At 28.2% G+C, this 13,397-nt stretch overlaps 1 protein-coding gene across 2 annotated transcripts; it reads left to right on the top strand.

Moving 5' to 3' along the window:
- The first annotated feature begins 5,520 nt into the window (after positions 1 to 5,520).
- Positions 5,521 to 11,519, top strand: LOC103570570 (chitin deacetylase 1). 2 transcript variants are annotated; one of them, XM_008548353.1, is made up of 6 exons: positions 5,521 to 5,611; positions 6,364 to 6,493; positions 7,366 to 7,478; positions 8,939 to 9,088; positions 10,055 to 10,977; positions 11,057 to 11,519. In XM_008548353.1, the coding sequence occupies exons 1-6, from the start codon at positions 5,563 to 5,565 to the stop codon at positions 11,285 to 11,287; spliced, it is 1,596 nt and encodes a 531-aa protein (XP_008546575.1). In that variant the 5' UTR covers positions 5,521 to 5,562; the 3' UTR covers positions 11,288 to 11,519. The 2 variants fall into 2 exon arrangements, with proteins under 2 accessions (XP_008546575.1, XP_008546574.1); XM_008548352.1 differs by lacking the exon at positions 7,366 to 7,478 and adding an exon at positions 7,177 to 7,307.
- The last annotated feature ends 1,878 nt before the right edge of the window (positions 11,520 to 13,397 follow it).

Raw genomic sequence — 13,397 nt, 5'->3', positions numbered from 1 at the left:
CCAATCGATTCCAAATTTCAATCAGCTCTAGAATTCAAGAAAATGCGCTGATTCCCACCTTAAACATCAAAATTGGGTAAATAGTTCAAAAGATATCGGCACTCAAAAGTTAAAAAAATAACATAAAATGTTATTTTTTCCGGATAAACTAAAATATGATGTTCTAAAATGCGTCTAAAATCATACCAACTCTTTCTCTTTATAGTCTCTTTTGATCATCATATAATGTCATCTAACTGGTTCTTTTGATTTAATCATATCGTCAGCAAGAAATTGAAAAAACTCAGTTTTTAATATTTTTTTCGGAGATTTCATATATTATTGCTCTGACCTAAGTCAAAACTTATTCAAATCTTGATTTTGATCACTGACATTGATGTCTGCCTCAACACATTTATTTCATAGAACACAATCGGAAATGAAGATTTAAAAGCTGCTTCTTCATAAATAATTTTCAATTCTTATCTTTTCAAACTCTAGCAAAAAACGTAGCTTGTTAGAGCTTGAAAAGCTCATAAAAAAAAAATTGTATGTAGTAGCATTTTCAAGCTCGAAGACCTCGAAAATATATTTACAGTGATGCTTCCAAGCTCGTTGAGCTCAAAAACAACGGAAGTTTTGGGGCTGACTCGCAGGGCCAACCGATGCCCAGATTTTTTATTTTTTCGATACAATCATTTTTCACGAAACTACAGCCTTCCAAAAATCACTAAAAATTTATAAAATTTCTTGTTTCTTTAATTTTTTGGATCAGTGTATTCGATTCATGACAACACTAATTATTAATATGAAATTCCACTTTTTCCGTTTCTGGATGAATGTTTAATATTCTGTTCTTTTTTTTTTCCGTGAAATAATAAATTTTTGTGTTTCATTTATTCTTACAACTTAAACATTAAAAGTTTAAAAACGAATTTAATCATTAAATATTATCCACAGATTACCATGTAATCATAAGATCTTAATAGAATCGAATTAGATTAAAAGTGAATAAAGCATTCGAACTTTCCATTGCAGCCGAGACGTTTCTCGATGAAATTGGAAATCGACGCGATGCGACAACGATATACCGTCATCTCGAAGGTTAATTTAGAAAGGTGATGTATGGTAAAAATTCGGGTCAACTGACACACTTTCATCTTAAGATACATTTTACGATTGAAAATACATTTCTAATTATTATTATTACTATTATTTTTTAAATTATAAACATATTTTAATAAAGTTAAAATTAAAAAATAAATATTATATGCTTTTATAAATACATTGTATGAAAACTTAAATTTTCATAAAATTCATACTTAATATTGTTTAAATGACAAACAATGGTATTGTTTGTTCAAATGCTACAAAGAACAAGTGAAATAACGGAAGGCCATGGTGTACTCGTAGATTGCATCGAAGGTAAACTACTAGCCGATATGGACTATTAACTTCCTACTCCTTCTCTTGATCACCTCGGGTTTTATTAACTCTCGCAATTTCTTCGTCATAACTGATACGTTTTTTTTCTCTTACCAGATTAACTCCTTTTATTTCCTTATTTTGTTGCATACATGACGCATGCGTAAAATATTTGTAATGCAAGTACAATCAATAGAATTTTTAATAGCTGCAATAAATAACATTTATAATTTATTACTATTACTCCATGCAAATAAAATAATTTTCATTCATTTAATCAATAAGACACTAAATAATGGTTAAAAACGTTTTTTTTCTGTGTTATTGATTGAAAAAAAAAAAAAAAAAAAAATTGTTTTCATCTTCATTAAATTACAAAATATTAAACATTACAGGTATTTCAGGTGAAAAGTTCACTGTCGCGTGGTTAGAAGCTTCAAGGAGTGTCATATTGATAGCCACTGTGGGTCGAATAATATCATGGGAGCGCCATTTCGAAATACGAGAGGTGCATGTATAATTAAACTCGCCTACTTGGCATGATGCATCGACAGGTACAAGTATCTGAAGAAAAAAAATATAAACAGGATGCACATATCCACCCATTTTTAGTGTTACATACTTTTCTCTTCTCCTACTTTTTTTTATTTCTACCTACGTTTTTGAATGAGCATATCGTCAATATCTATAATCTATGAATTAAAAAATAAATTTTATGTATATAAATAACTGACATACAGTAAATTATTATTTTTCATGTCAATATTTTACTTCAGTCATTTCAACTGATTTGTACAGATAGTTTAAGAATTATCGTGATTTAATTAATGAAGTGAATGTAATCATATATTAAATAAATGTTTGTTAAAATAGGTCAAAACATATTATTCTTAACTCAATATATATTTATCAAGCATAAGAATAAGCTTATAATTTAATAAATGAATTCTATTCACGTTATACATAGAAAGAAGATACGCGTAAAAAAGAAAGATTGCTGCGTTTCTCAGATATATACAACTCACGTGCTTGTCACCTTGACCATGTCTTACTCTTACATTACTAGGGTTCATCGTTCAATATACTAGATATTATACATCCTAATTCAAAGTAAATATTAAAATAATGTAAAAAAAAAAAAAAAAAAAAAAAAAAAAAATAATCATGACTAATAAAATTTATAAAAAATTTAGTTTTCGTTAATAAACTTTCAAAACTAACGAATAATAAAATGAAAGGACTTAAAGATGAGTATAGGTCAGTGTACTTTATCTGAAGAAGGCGCCATATCGTCGAAGCATTTTAAAAGCCGCTTGGCATCAACTGACATTTATTGAACCTTCAACTTAGAGTGTAGCTCATTGTTTATCTTCTTGACTACTGAGTCGTGACGACGATTATTTCTAAAAGACAAAAGTAGTTTTTACTTAGAGATTAAATAAAGAAAAAAAAATCTAACTGAAAAAAATATTCAGTCATTCGGTCAAGACTATTCTTCACGTTTAACCGGTTCTTAATTTTATTGAGTATTCTTTTTAATAATGTATACCAAAATAATTTTATTTGACAATCATCTGCATATAAAATCTTTCCATATTATGACTATTTGAAAATTTCGTTTGACAAAAATAAGATACCGGTTGTATATAAATAAAAAAATTAAATAATAAACTCTTTACAGTGATCATGTAGAGAAGATCAAGGTTAAGTGTAATAATGAATAATTCTCAGATTTCTTAAGCAGAAAAGTCAATATTTATACCAAATTTTAATATTTAGAGGAAGGGGGGGGCGAAATGAGCCCCTAAAATTTTTGATGTTTCGAAATGGGCCCCCCGAAATTTTTGTTCCGTTTAAATAATTTATGAACAAGGAACCCTTGCAAAGTGTTTGAGATTGTGGTTTGCTTTTAACACATCTAAATAGAAAAACTTTCTGAACTTAAATTTGAAAATGAATTTCTTTTTTTTTCAAAGCTTAAAAATAATCTGGAAGTTGAACCAAGACCATGTCAACGGCGCGCTAAGTGCTCTTTCAGTTGAGCTATCCGAGCTTATGCCGTAGTCCGTTCAATGTATCACTACACAAAACATTAAAAGAATTAAGCACAACACCCTGTTTAAAGGGAAGAAAATCGTTCTTTTCTTTTACGAGAGAACAAATGATAAACAACAGTGAATGTGCCATTCTTCCCACAATATAGGGGCAAAATTTTAAACTTGCAGGTACAAATCTGGTAAAAAATCGTAGACACACCACAGAGGAAAGTAAGAAATCCCTATCCGAGTGTTTGCGATCCTTGCCTTTGACTCGGGTAAGTAATTATACACTCGGTTTCGAATGTTCTACTTTCCTCCCTTGACGTGTAACATCCCTGATTAAGAAAAATGATTTGCTCCATGTTAAGTGTATATCTATATATTGGTAGATTCAAATTGTTTTAAATCATTTCAAATTGTTTTGAATTATTCCAAATCATTTTTTTAAATCAGAGATACTATTAAGATGAAATAAAATAATAGTCAAATTTTAGTAGATTTTTTAGAGGGCCCATTTTGCCCCAAATTTTAATTTTTTATTTTTGGAGCATATTGATTACGAATATATGGCAAAAGACTCGAAAATGTAGAATTGTTAAAAGAAATAATATTAAATCTTTGGGGGGGGGGGCTCATTTTGCCCCAAATTTAAAGATTTTTAATTTTCAACAGACGCGATATCCCTGATTAAGAAAAATTATTTGAAATGATTCAAAACAATTTGAAATGATTTAAAATAATTTGAATCGACTAATATATAGATATACATTTAGTATAGATTAAATCATTTTTCTTAATCAGGGATATTAAGACCAAAAACATGATAAGGGGCTAGAAAAAAGTAAAACAAATGAGAACCACTAAGAATATGAACCCTTATTTCTTCAGGGACCCATTTTGCCCCTCCCCCCTTCCCCTACACTGTTAAAAATATGCGAAGTGACCGAAGAGTAGTATTTTTTTTTTTATTTAATACCCTCACAGTAAATTTCACTTCAAAAAAGGTTGGGGGGGGAGGCGTAATTGTATTATTCATAAAAAAAACTAAATACCAGAAGCAAAAATTATTAGTACTTACATAACTCATTTATCTAGGATTCAGCATACAAATTGTTTTCATCAAATATATATTTATTCCAATATTAAAACTCCGTAGTCAAAGTGGACGGGGATTAAAATAAACGCTACATTCACTCTGAAATTACTCCGCTGACAAAAACTCTCTATTTACTCAGAATGCAGAGTTATTTTTTTTTTAACTCCGGAACTCCAAGTAACGGGATTAATTCAGATTAAAAATTCACTCCCAAATTTTAACGACTTTATATCACTTCGACTTTTGTTGTTAGGTGTAGGTAAGCTAAAGTAGAATATCCATATATTAATTTAATATTAATATTAACGATATTTTTTATGCCAAAAACTTAATATAAATAAGACTCCTGAAAAGTTGACAAGCTCAATTCTTCTTCATTTGGAATCGTAAGTCATCGCTTAATCATTGTTTTTCTGATCTATTGTATGAATTGAAAATCTATCTGAATATTTCTCAATAAAGGAAAATTTTTATTTGTAAACAAAAAAATTAAAGAATGTCAGCGATATTTTTAAGACATTATAAACACAAACTTTTATGTATTGTTCAACAGCTGTAATTTATCTTACTTGATCACAATGTTATTGCGCAAAAAATACAGAGCTTATTGAAGGTATAACTAATATTAATTAAAAGTTAAATATAAATAAATAATTTATAAGTTTAAACAATTTGTTATAGAAAAAAATTTTTTTTTATTTTGTTTAAAATATACATTGTTTGATAAATTTTTAATCCATTGAAGTATCAACTCTTGTGGAAGTAAAACAAATATCAGAAAGTATAACAGTAAATAATACTGTAGAGTATTTTTTAGTCGAATAAATATTCTAGCAGACATTGTAAGAATGGTTAAAAAGCCATAAAAACAATAAAATATCTTTAAAATATTACAAGAAATGATGGCAGCACTATCCAGCCGGTGAAAGTCCTCTTGTCGACGAGAGAAGGAGTAGTGGTCCTCATATAGAGGGGCAAGAGGGTGCGGCTGTCCAGACATTTTCTGTCCTGCCGACTAAGATCATGTCTCCAAAGTTAATATTTCTTCTAGGATGCTTAACTTTATTTACCGGTGAGTACTTGTTCATAAATTTTATTTTTCAATTATCTTTATAAAATATCAAATTGATCAAACTTAATGAATTTTTTTGGATTTTTTTTTTATTTTTAACTATTGAAATAACCATTTGTTATACGTCATAATTCTTCTTTTTATCTATTTCACTGAAAAAAACATATATTTTTTTCGGATTCATATTGCGATGAAACAATTAAACTTAAAAAATAAAATTAGATTCGATAAAATAATTAGTTATAAAAATAAAAATAAAATAGGCAATCACACGTAAATATAATGTTTTAATATGGTAATAAATAAATAATAATTATATTTTTGTTAAACCTACTTTGGAGAACCACTGATGCTTTCCCCTACCGATCTGTTGCCCTGACATTTCAAAGACTTTCTACTTCAACGAGAGAGTTCGGTGACCCTGCAATCGTGTTTTATTCAGTGAAATGATGTTTTCATCATTATAAAACAATCGCAATTCATATAACACTAATATGAAATAATTATAAAAATTAATTGCATATGTTTACAATATATTTACATATTTTTATATAGTATTACTTACATGATATAATTCATTTATAAATTCAAATACTATATTATGTTTTTAAGAAAATAATATATGGATACAATCGGAACAAAAAAAAACGAATCAAAATAACTTTAGTTTATAAAAAGTTTCAAAATTTTTTAATCATATATTTTATTATTGTATCTGACACATAATGTCTAATTTTTTTATATTCTTATAGTAATCGTAAGAGCACAAGATGATGATTCTTCAGATGGACTCGATCCTAATGCAGAAGAACTTTGTGAAAATCGTCCTGGTGATGAATACTTTCGGCTTAGTACAGATGGCGATTGTCGGGATGTCGTAAGGTAAGAAAACGACGACTATTTACTCGTACCAATAAAATTCAAATTTTTCTTTTTTCATCATAATAAACACCAAAAATTTTTTAAACTTATAAATATGAATTTTTTTTTCTTTTTTTATTATAATAATAATGTTATTATTTATAAATTATAATTATTCCGATTCTATGGACATTCTGAAAATATGGATTTACTAAAATATTAGAAACTGGTTCGTGAATCATAATAATTTAGTTTCTTCCAAGGTTATCAAGTGTACTCGAGTAAACATATATAATATAAAAATAAAAACGTAAAAACTTGCGATGACGTTCGTGGAATAAAATCCTTGAATTATTTATATTTTTTTTTTTATTTTATATTTTTTAAGTATTTTTTTTTCTTCCATACAAATCTCTGGAATTTAATCTTAAAAATATTACGAGTATAAAATATATTAAATTAAAATTGTTATTGAAATCATACATTTATAATCATTTTCAAAATTATTTATAATATGGAACAATGGTATAGTTTTAATAGTCAATGTGATAATTACTAATATACAATAATAAAATAAAATAATTTAAATTCATTAGCAAATGCGTATATACGCTCTATATAGAGTTCCAAACCGTAAAATTTTTTTGCATTGTAAATACTCGATAAAAAATAAAAAAATTATTATGATAAATTTAATAACACAGGTGCGATAAAGCTAGTGAAATTGGGGTAACTCGATTAGCATCAGTTAAATGTCCAACGGGTTTAGCTTTTGACATCGAACGTCAGACATGTGACTGGAAAACAAATGTCAAGAATTGTGATCAACTTGAGAGTAAGATAATTTTTTATTTAATATCAAGACTCAAGACCCTGCGTTTTTGACCCTCTAGGTGTACAAGATCCGGACTGAAGCAAATCACGTGTCCTAGTGGATTGGCTTTTGACTTGGACAAACAGACCTGTGACTGGAAGGGCAAGGTCAAAAACTGTGACCAGCTCGAGAGTAAGTGGCGCACGGGGAAATGCTGGACTCATGTTTTATCATCTTTGAGCGTTTTTTTTTTTAATTTTATCATAATTAAACCATAATTGAAAATACGCTCAAAGAGATTGACAGATTTCTGGCTCGGTCATAGGCTCACTCCGTAGCACGTCGAATTCGTAGTACTCTTTCACGAGATTAAAATTGAAGCAGTTATTCTACCAAAAATTATGTAATAATTATTATTTTTAAACAAAATATTGATTTCTTTTTTTTACTTTGACTGCTTGATTTTTTTTCTCATAAGTTATAAATTAACAACTACCTATATTTTTGTTGCTTTCTAATCGCTAATGCTCATTTTAATTTTTTTTTTCTTAACCATTTTAGTGAAATGAAGATGATTTTATAATTAATCGCTTTCTCACTGTCCTATTTTCACTTACATTATTTTTACTAAAAACTTTCAATTTTTATAATCTTTAACTTTTTTATTCTACCTTGGTATATAACTCGTTTATGCTAGATTAACTAACAATTTTTTTCATACGTAATTTGCTTTTTACATTCATTCACACCATTAACATACATTTTAAAATATATTTTTATTTTACCGTTACTTTTTATCTAATTATCCCTCATAAATTACACAATCAATAATAATAATAAAAACAAAAATTAATTAAATGATTTTTTTTTAATTTTGATTAATTTGAACTTTAGATTATTCAACTCTAATATTACTTTCATTAATATAATTTTTTTTTTTTTTTTTTTTTTTTTCATATTATATTCAATACCTATATTACTTTCTTCTTTTTCATTACTATAAAAAAAAAGTGGTACCAAATCTAAGTAGTAAATATTTTTTATCCCCCACTACTCTTTTGCTGCTCTGTTTTGCTTTACTTGTATTACTATGTAACGATAAAAAAAAATAAATAAAAAGGCACATGAAGGTCTTTAAAATCAGTCATCATAAATAACAAGGAAGAGGCAATTAAAAAAAAAGCTTTCTCTTACTGCATCTTCCTCAACGCGTGCGTCGTCGTGAGTCGTATGAAATTGTACCCGTTCTACTTGACGTTTTCGACTCAGTCCAAAAATAAATTTTAATTTATCGGAATTATTATCAATTTTACCGCGCAAATATTTCTTGTGCAGTATAATTATAAATTTTTTTAATTACAATTATTTAAATTTACGGTTGAAATTGGAAACGTTGAATGGAATTAAAATAAAACGCGTCACAATATTTGTATGATTGCAATATAAATGACAGACATCACACTTACACTTTTCCCTATGTAGATAATAAAAAATGATCCAGTAATTTTGATATAACGTCTAAAGAAGCTGTATTTTTGAGTAGTGTACAGTAAAAGGGCAAATTCGTATGGTCGGGTCTTGGATACAATTGCCGTAGTGCTGATTTAATAATAAAATTTTAAAACCTAATAATCATTGCATAATTTTCACAGAGCCACGTAAAATACTTCCAATTCTAAAAACCGATGAGCCTGTTTGTCCTGAAGGAAAACTTTCCTGTGGTAACGGCGAGTGCGTAGATAAGGAACTTTTCTGCAACGGCAAACCTGATTGTAAAGATGAGTCCGACGAAAATGCATGCAGTAAGTATAAAACTATATAGATAAAAGTAGACAATTTAATCTTATTTATTAAAACAATTATCAATTATTATAGTTAATTAAACTTAAATTTTTTTTAATTTTCATCGTAAATATATACTTTATTACGCTAGAACACTCGGGTTTGGTCCGGGTTCATGTAAAAATATTCACGATTTGAATCGTTCAAATTATAGATTCGATCCCAACTCTGAGCAGTTAATTAGTGATTGATTTCATGTAAGATTTAAAAATCTCTAATAATAATTTATTTTGTGCCGTAAAATAAACGGTGGTGTTAACACTACATTTATAGTAGAATTACTTATTAGAAAAAAAAACTTTAATTTCTTTAAATCAGTAATAAATTTATAATATATATAACTTTTTTTAAATATATAACTTTTACACATTCGTAACTTTAAGTTTATAATTAAAAAAAAAATAAAGAAAGACTTTAAACTCCAATGTCTTTTAAGAGGGGTCTGAACTTTTTTCTCTGTCACACTCAAGTCGACAAACGGTACTATCTCTGTTGCACTTGCGCAGTAAATGGAAACTTTGTCCACGTTTTTCTCTTAAACAAAAGCATATTTTTGAAAAATGAAAACGTATGTTGCTAGATTATAGAGCAATGCATCGAGCCTCGTTCTTCTTTTTGCGTTTAGAAGTTTTGTTTGAGAGAAAAGCTTGGATAAAAATTGCTATAGACCCTACTTAAGTCAGTATTAAAAAAAAACATGAAAATAAAAAAAAAATTATAAATTTTTATAAAGCATTAAAAAAAATAACGTTATTCAAATTTTTCCCGGTTTCTATGTACAGATGTCAAGCACCTCTGTAGGATGTGTATCCAGAAGTAAATAAATAAATAAATTATTGATAAATCCATAAAAAAAAATCACTCATTAATTTTATCTCAATGGAATATTAAAAACTAACAAATACAATTTTAATATTTTTTTTCAGCGGTTGAAACAGATCCCAACCGTGCTCCGGACTGTGATACAACTCAATGTGTACTTCCCGACTGTTATTGTTCCGCCGATGGTACTCGAATCCCTGGAAACATTGAAGTTTCACAAGTTCCACAAATGATAACTATAACCTTTAACGGTGCTGTTAATATTGACAATATTGACCTTTATGAAGAAATTTTCAACGGACAACGTCATAATCCAAATGGGTGTACAATACGTGGAACATTCTTTGTTTCACATAAATACACAAATTACTCAGCTGTTCAAGACTTACATAGAAAAGGTAATGAGATATCTATTTTCTCATTGACGCACAAAGATGATCCACAGTATTGGACTCAAGGAAGTTACGATGATTGGCTTGCTGAAATGGCTGGTGCTAGATTGATTATTGAACGTTTTGCAAACATAACAGATGGTTCAATTATTGGTGTTCGTGCTCCTTATCTTAGAGTTGGTGGTAATAAACAATTTGAAATGATGGCAGATCAATTTTTCGTCTATGATGCCTCAATTACTGCTTCACTTGGACGTGTTCCAATCTGGCCTTACACTCTTTACTTCAGAATGCCACATAAATGTAATGGTAATGGTGGTAATTGTCCATCAAGATCTCATCCAGTATGGGAAATGGTTATGAATGAACTTGATCGTCGTGATGACCCAACATTTGATGAATCGCTTCCTGGTTGTCATATGGTTGATTCATGTTCTAACGTTCAGGCTGGTGACCAATTCGGAAGATTACTCAGACATAATTTCAACAGACATTACAATTCAAATCGTGCACCTCTTGGTCTTCATTTCCATGCATCTTGGCTTAAAAGTAAAAAAGAATTCAAAGATGAACTTATTAAATTTATTGAAGAAATGTTAACGAAAAATGATGTCTATTTTGTTACTATGGTTCAGGTTTGTTTATTTATTTTATTATTTTAATTATTTACATATTCAAAAATATTATTTATTTATATGATTATGTAATTATCAGGTTATCAAGTGGATGCAAACTCCAACTGAAATAACAGCAATAAAAGACTTCCAAGACTGGAAAGAAACTTGTGATGAAAAAGGACAACCGTACTGTTCTTTACCAAATGCGTGTCCTTTGACTACACGAGAACTTCCGGGTGAAACTCTACGTCTCTTTACATGCATGGAGTGTCCTAATAATTATCCTTGGCTTCTTGATCCGACTGGTGATGGATTTAATGCTAATTAAAAAAATAAATTTAGGTAAAGATATTATAATTGATTTTAATTGGTCACCAGACGATGAGTCTTAAAAATGTGATGAGACTTTGATGAAATCTTTGTCCTCAAGACTACCTTGTAAATAATATCCACCGAATAAAATCCACATCAATTCTTTTATTGTCTTACATAGGAATATAATGTGCAGTAAAAATAAAAATTTTAACGATAATCATATCGTAATTGTTTTATTACTCAAATAGTAATTTAGATACTATATAATTATTGTCAACCAACAAAAACATAAGAACGTAATAGTAAGATATTATTTTTTTAATGTACTTATTAGAAAACAAAAATATTTTTTTAAGTATTAAACAAATGAGATTAAAATATTCCAATCAATACAAAATAATATTAATAAATTAAAAACAAAAAAAAATATATATATGATTGGTAAAGTTAGTTGATCTTCATTTTAAATTCCTAATATCCTATATCCAACACTTGAAATATTGTATGCCTTAAGCGCAAATCCGCTTAGGTATGCTCTACTCGGGCCTAAAAATCGTGATTTTTTTTTTATTTTTAGTATAATAAATATAAAATATAAGTGTAAGTTATGGTTTACGGCGGTATTTCATCTTACTGATACTTAATGTTGCAGATAACATTTATCATGGTAAGAATCAAAACACAAAGATCCATAAAATTAAAATATCAGAAACTCCAGCCAGTAACATCGGCTACATAATTATATTAATTATGCTTGCAAACCAAATATTAATGACGTAATATCCGAAGAAAAAAATTGGAGATATAAAGTGCCTGTGACAATAAACCTCAGATCCTCAAATAATTTTTTTGAAATACAGTCGAGTCTCGTTATGAACCCGCATAAAGGGGTGTAGGGGAATATAATTCTAAAAATTTGTGTACCCCCACTCTGTCAGCGCAGGCGACAGTCGTGAGTTGAACTTCCCCTACTTTTTAAGCGTGTGAGTGTGTACGTGATTGTTTCCAGTATCTCGTTATGAGTCCGTTTGACTTGAGTGTTATGTTTCTTATAGTAATACAGCTATACAGTGTCTTGCTTATAAACAAATAATAGGACTAATATGATAAATAAACTCTTAATTTCTTTTCATGAATATACGGTCTCATATCGAGACTCTGAAATTAATTTTTTTTTCACGTTGTGGAGGGGGAAGGTCTTCCGTGGAAATCCTGGTTCACGGACTCATAACGAGCGGACTCATAACGAGACTCGACTGTACTAAAATAATCAAACGAAATATGCTTTAACTATTATTTTAAAGTACACACTTTACAAAAGTATATTGACGGTAGATATTTTATCAAAAGGGATACATTTAAAACAAACATTTTTTTATATAGATATTTTGAAATTTGAGATGGATATTTATAAATTTATCAAAAGTGATATCGCGACATCATCGGTTCCAATGAAAAAAAAAAAAAAAAAAAAAAACACTTACAGAATAAATATTCAAAGAAAACAAGTTGTAAAAATAAACAAGAAACGTTCAACTTCACAATCATATTCGAAGATAAAAAGTAAAACAGTCTCAAATAATCCATCGAAATTGACATATTGCAGAGTAGTGATAGGATAGCTATCTGTCCAAGTTTTTCTGTACACATCCTGGTTTTTAAAGTGACCTTACAAAATCAGTTTTTTAACATTTAGTTTTTTTGTTACTACATGATAAAAAAATTATAGCAGCAAAACCTGTTAACCACAAAAATTGATAATAATTCTTCTTTTTTTTTCTGCATTTTATTTGGAATTTTTTTATTTTTTTATAATTAATTAGCTTTTAGAATTTCATTTATCTAATCCTTTAATAACTTAATTTTTTTTCTCATATATATTCTTTATATCAATTAATATTTAATTACCTCTAAAAATAATCCAACGATTAAATTATAAACAGTTTGTAATAATTATAAAAAATATAAAATACAACTCACAAAATTATATTATTTGAAACCGAGCAGAGTTAAGAGATAAGTTTGACATGTCCACAATTATTGCGACAACATTAGTTAATAAGTATACCTTAAATTGATTATTTAAAATTTTACTAGCAATTCTTCAAAAAAGTAAAGATTTA

The sequence above is a fragment of the Microplitis demolitor genome, chromosome 4 (assembly GCF_026212275.2).
Source record: "Microplitis demolitor isolate Queensland-Clemson2020A chromosome 4, iyMicDemo2.1a, whole genome shotgun sequence".
Lineage (NCBI taxonomy): Eukaryota > Metazoa > Arthropoda > Insecta > Hymenoptera > Braconidae > Microplitis > Microplitis demolitor.
The sequence above is the reverse complement of the archived record's forward strand: the minus strand, read 5'-3'. Positions and strand labels throughout refer to the sequence as shown.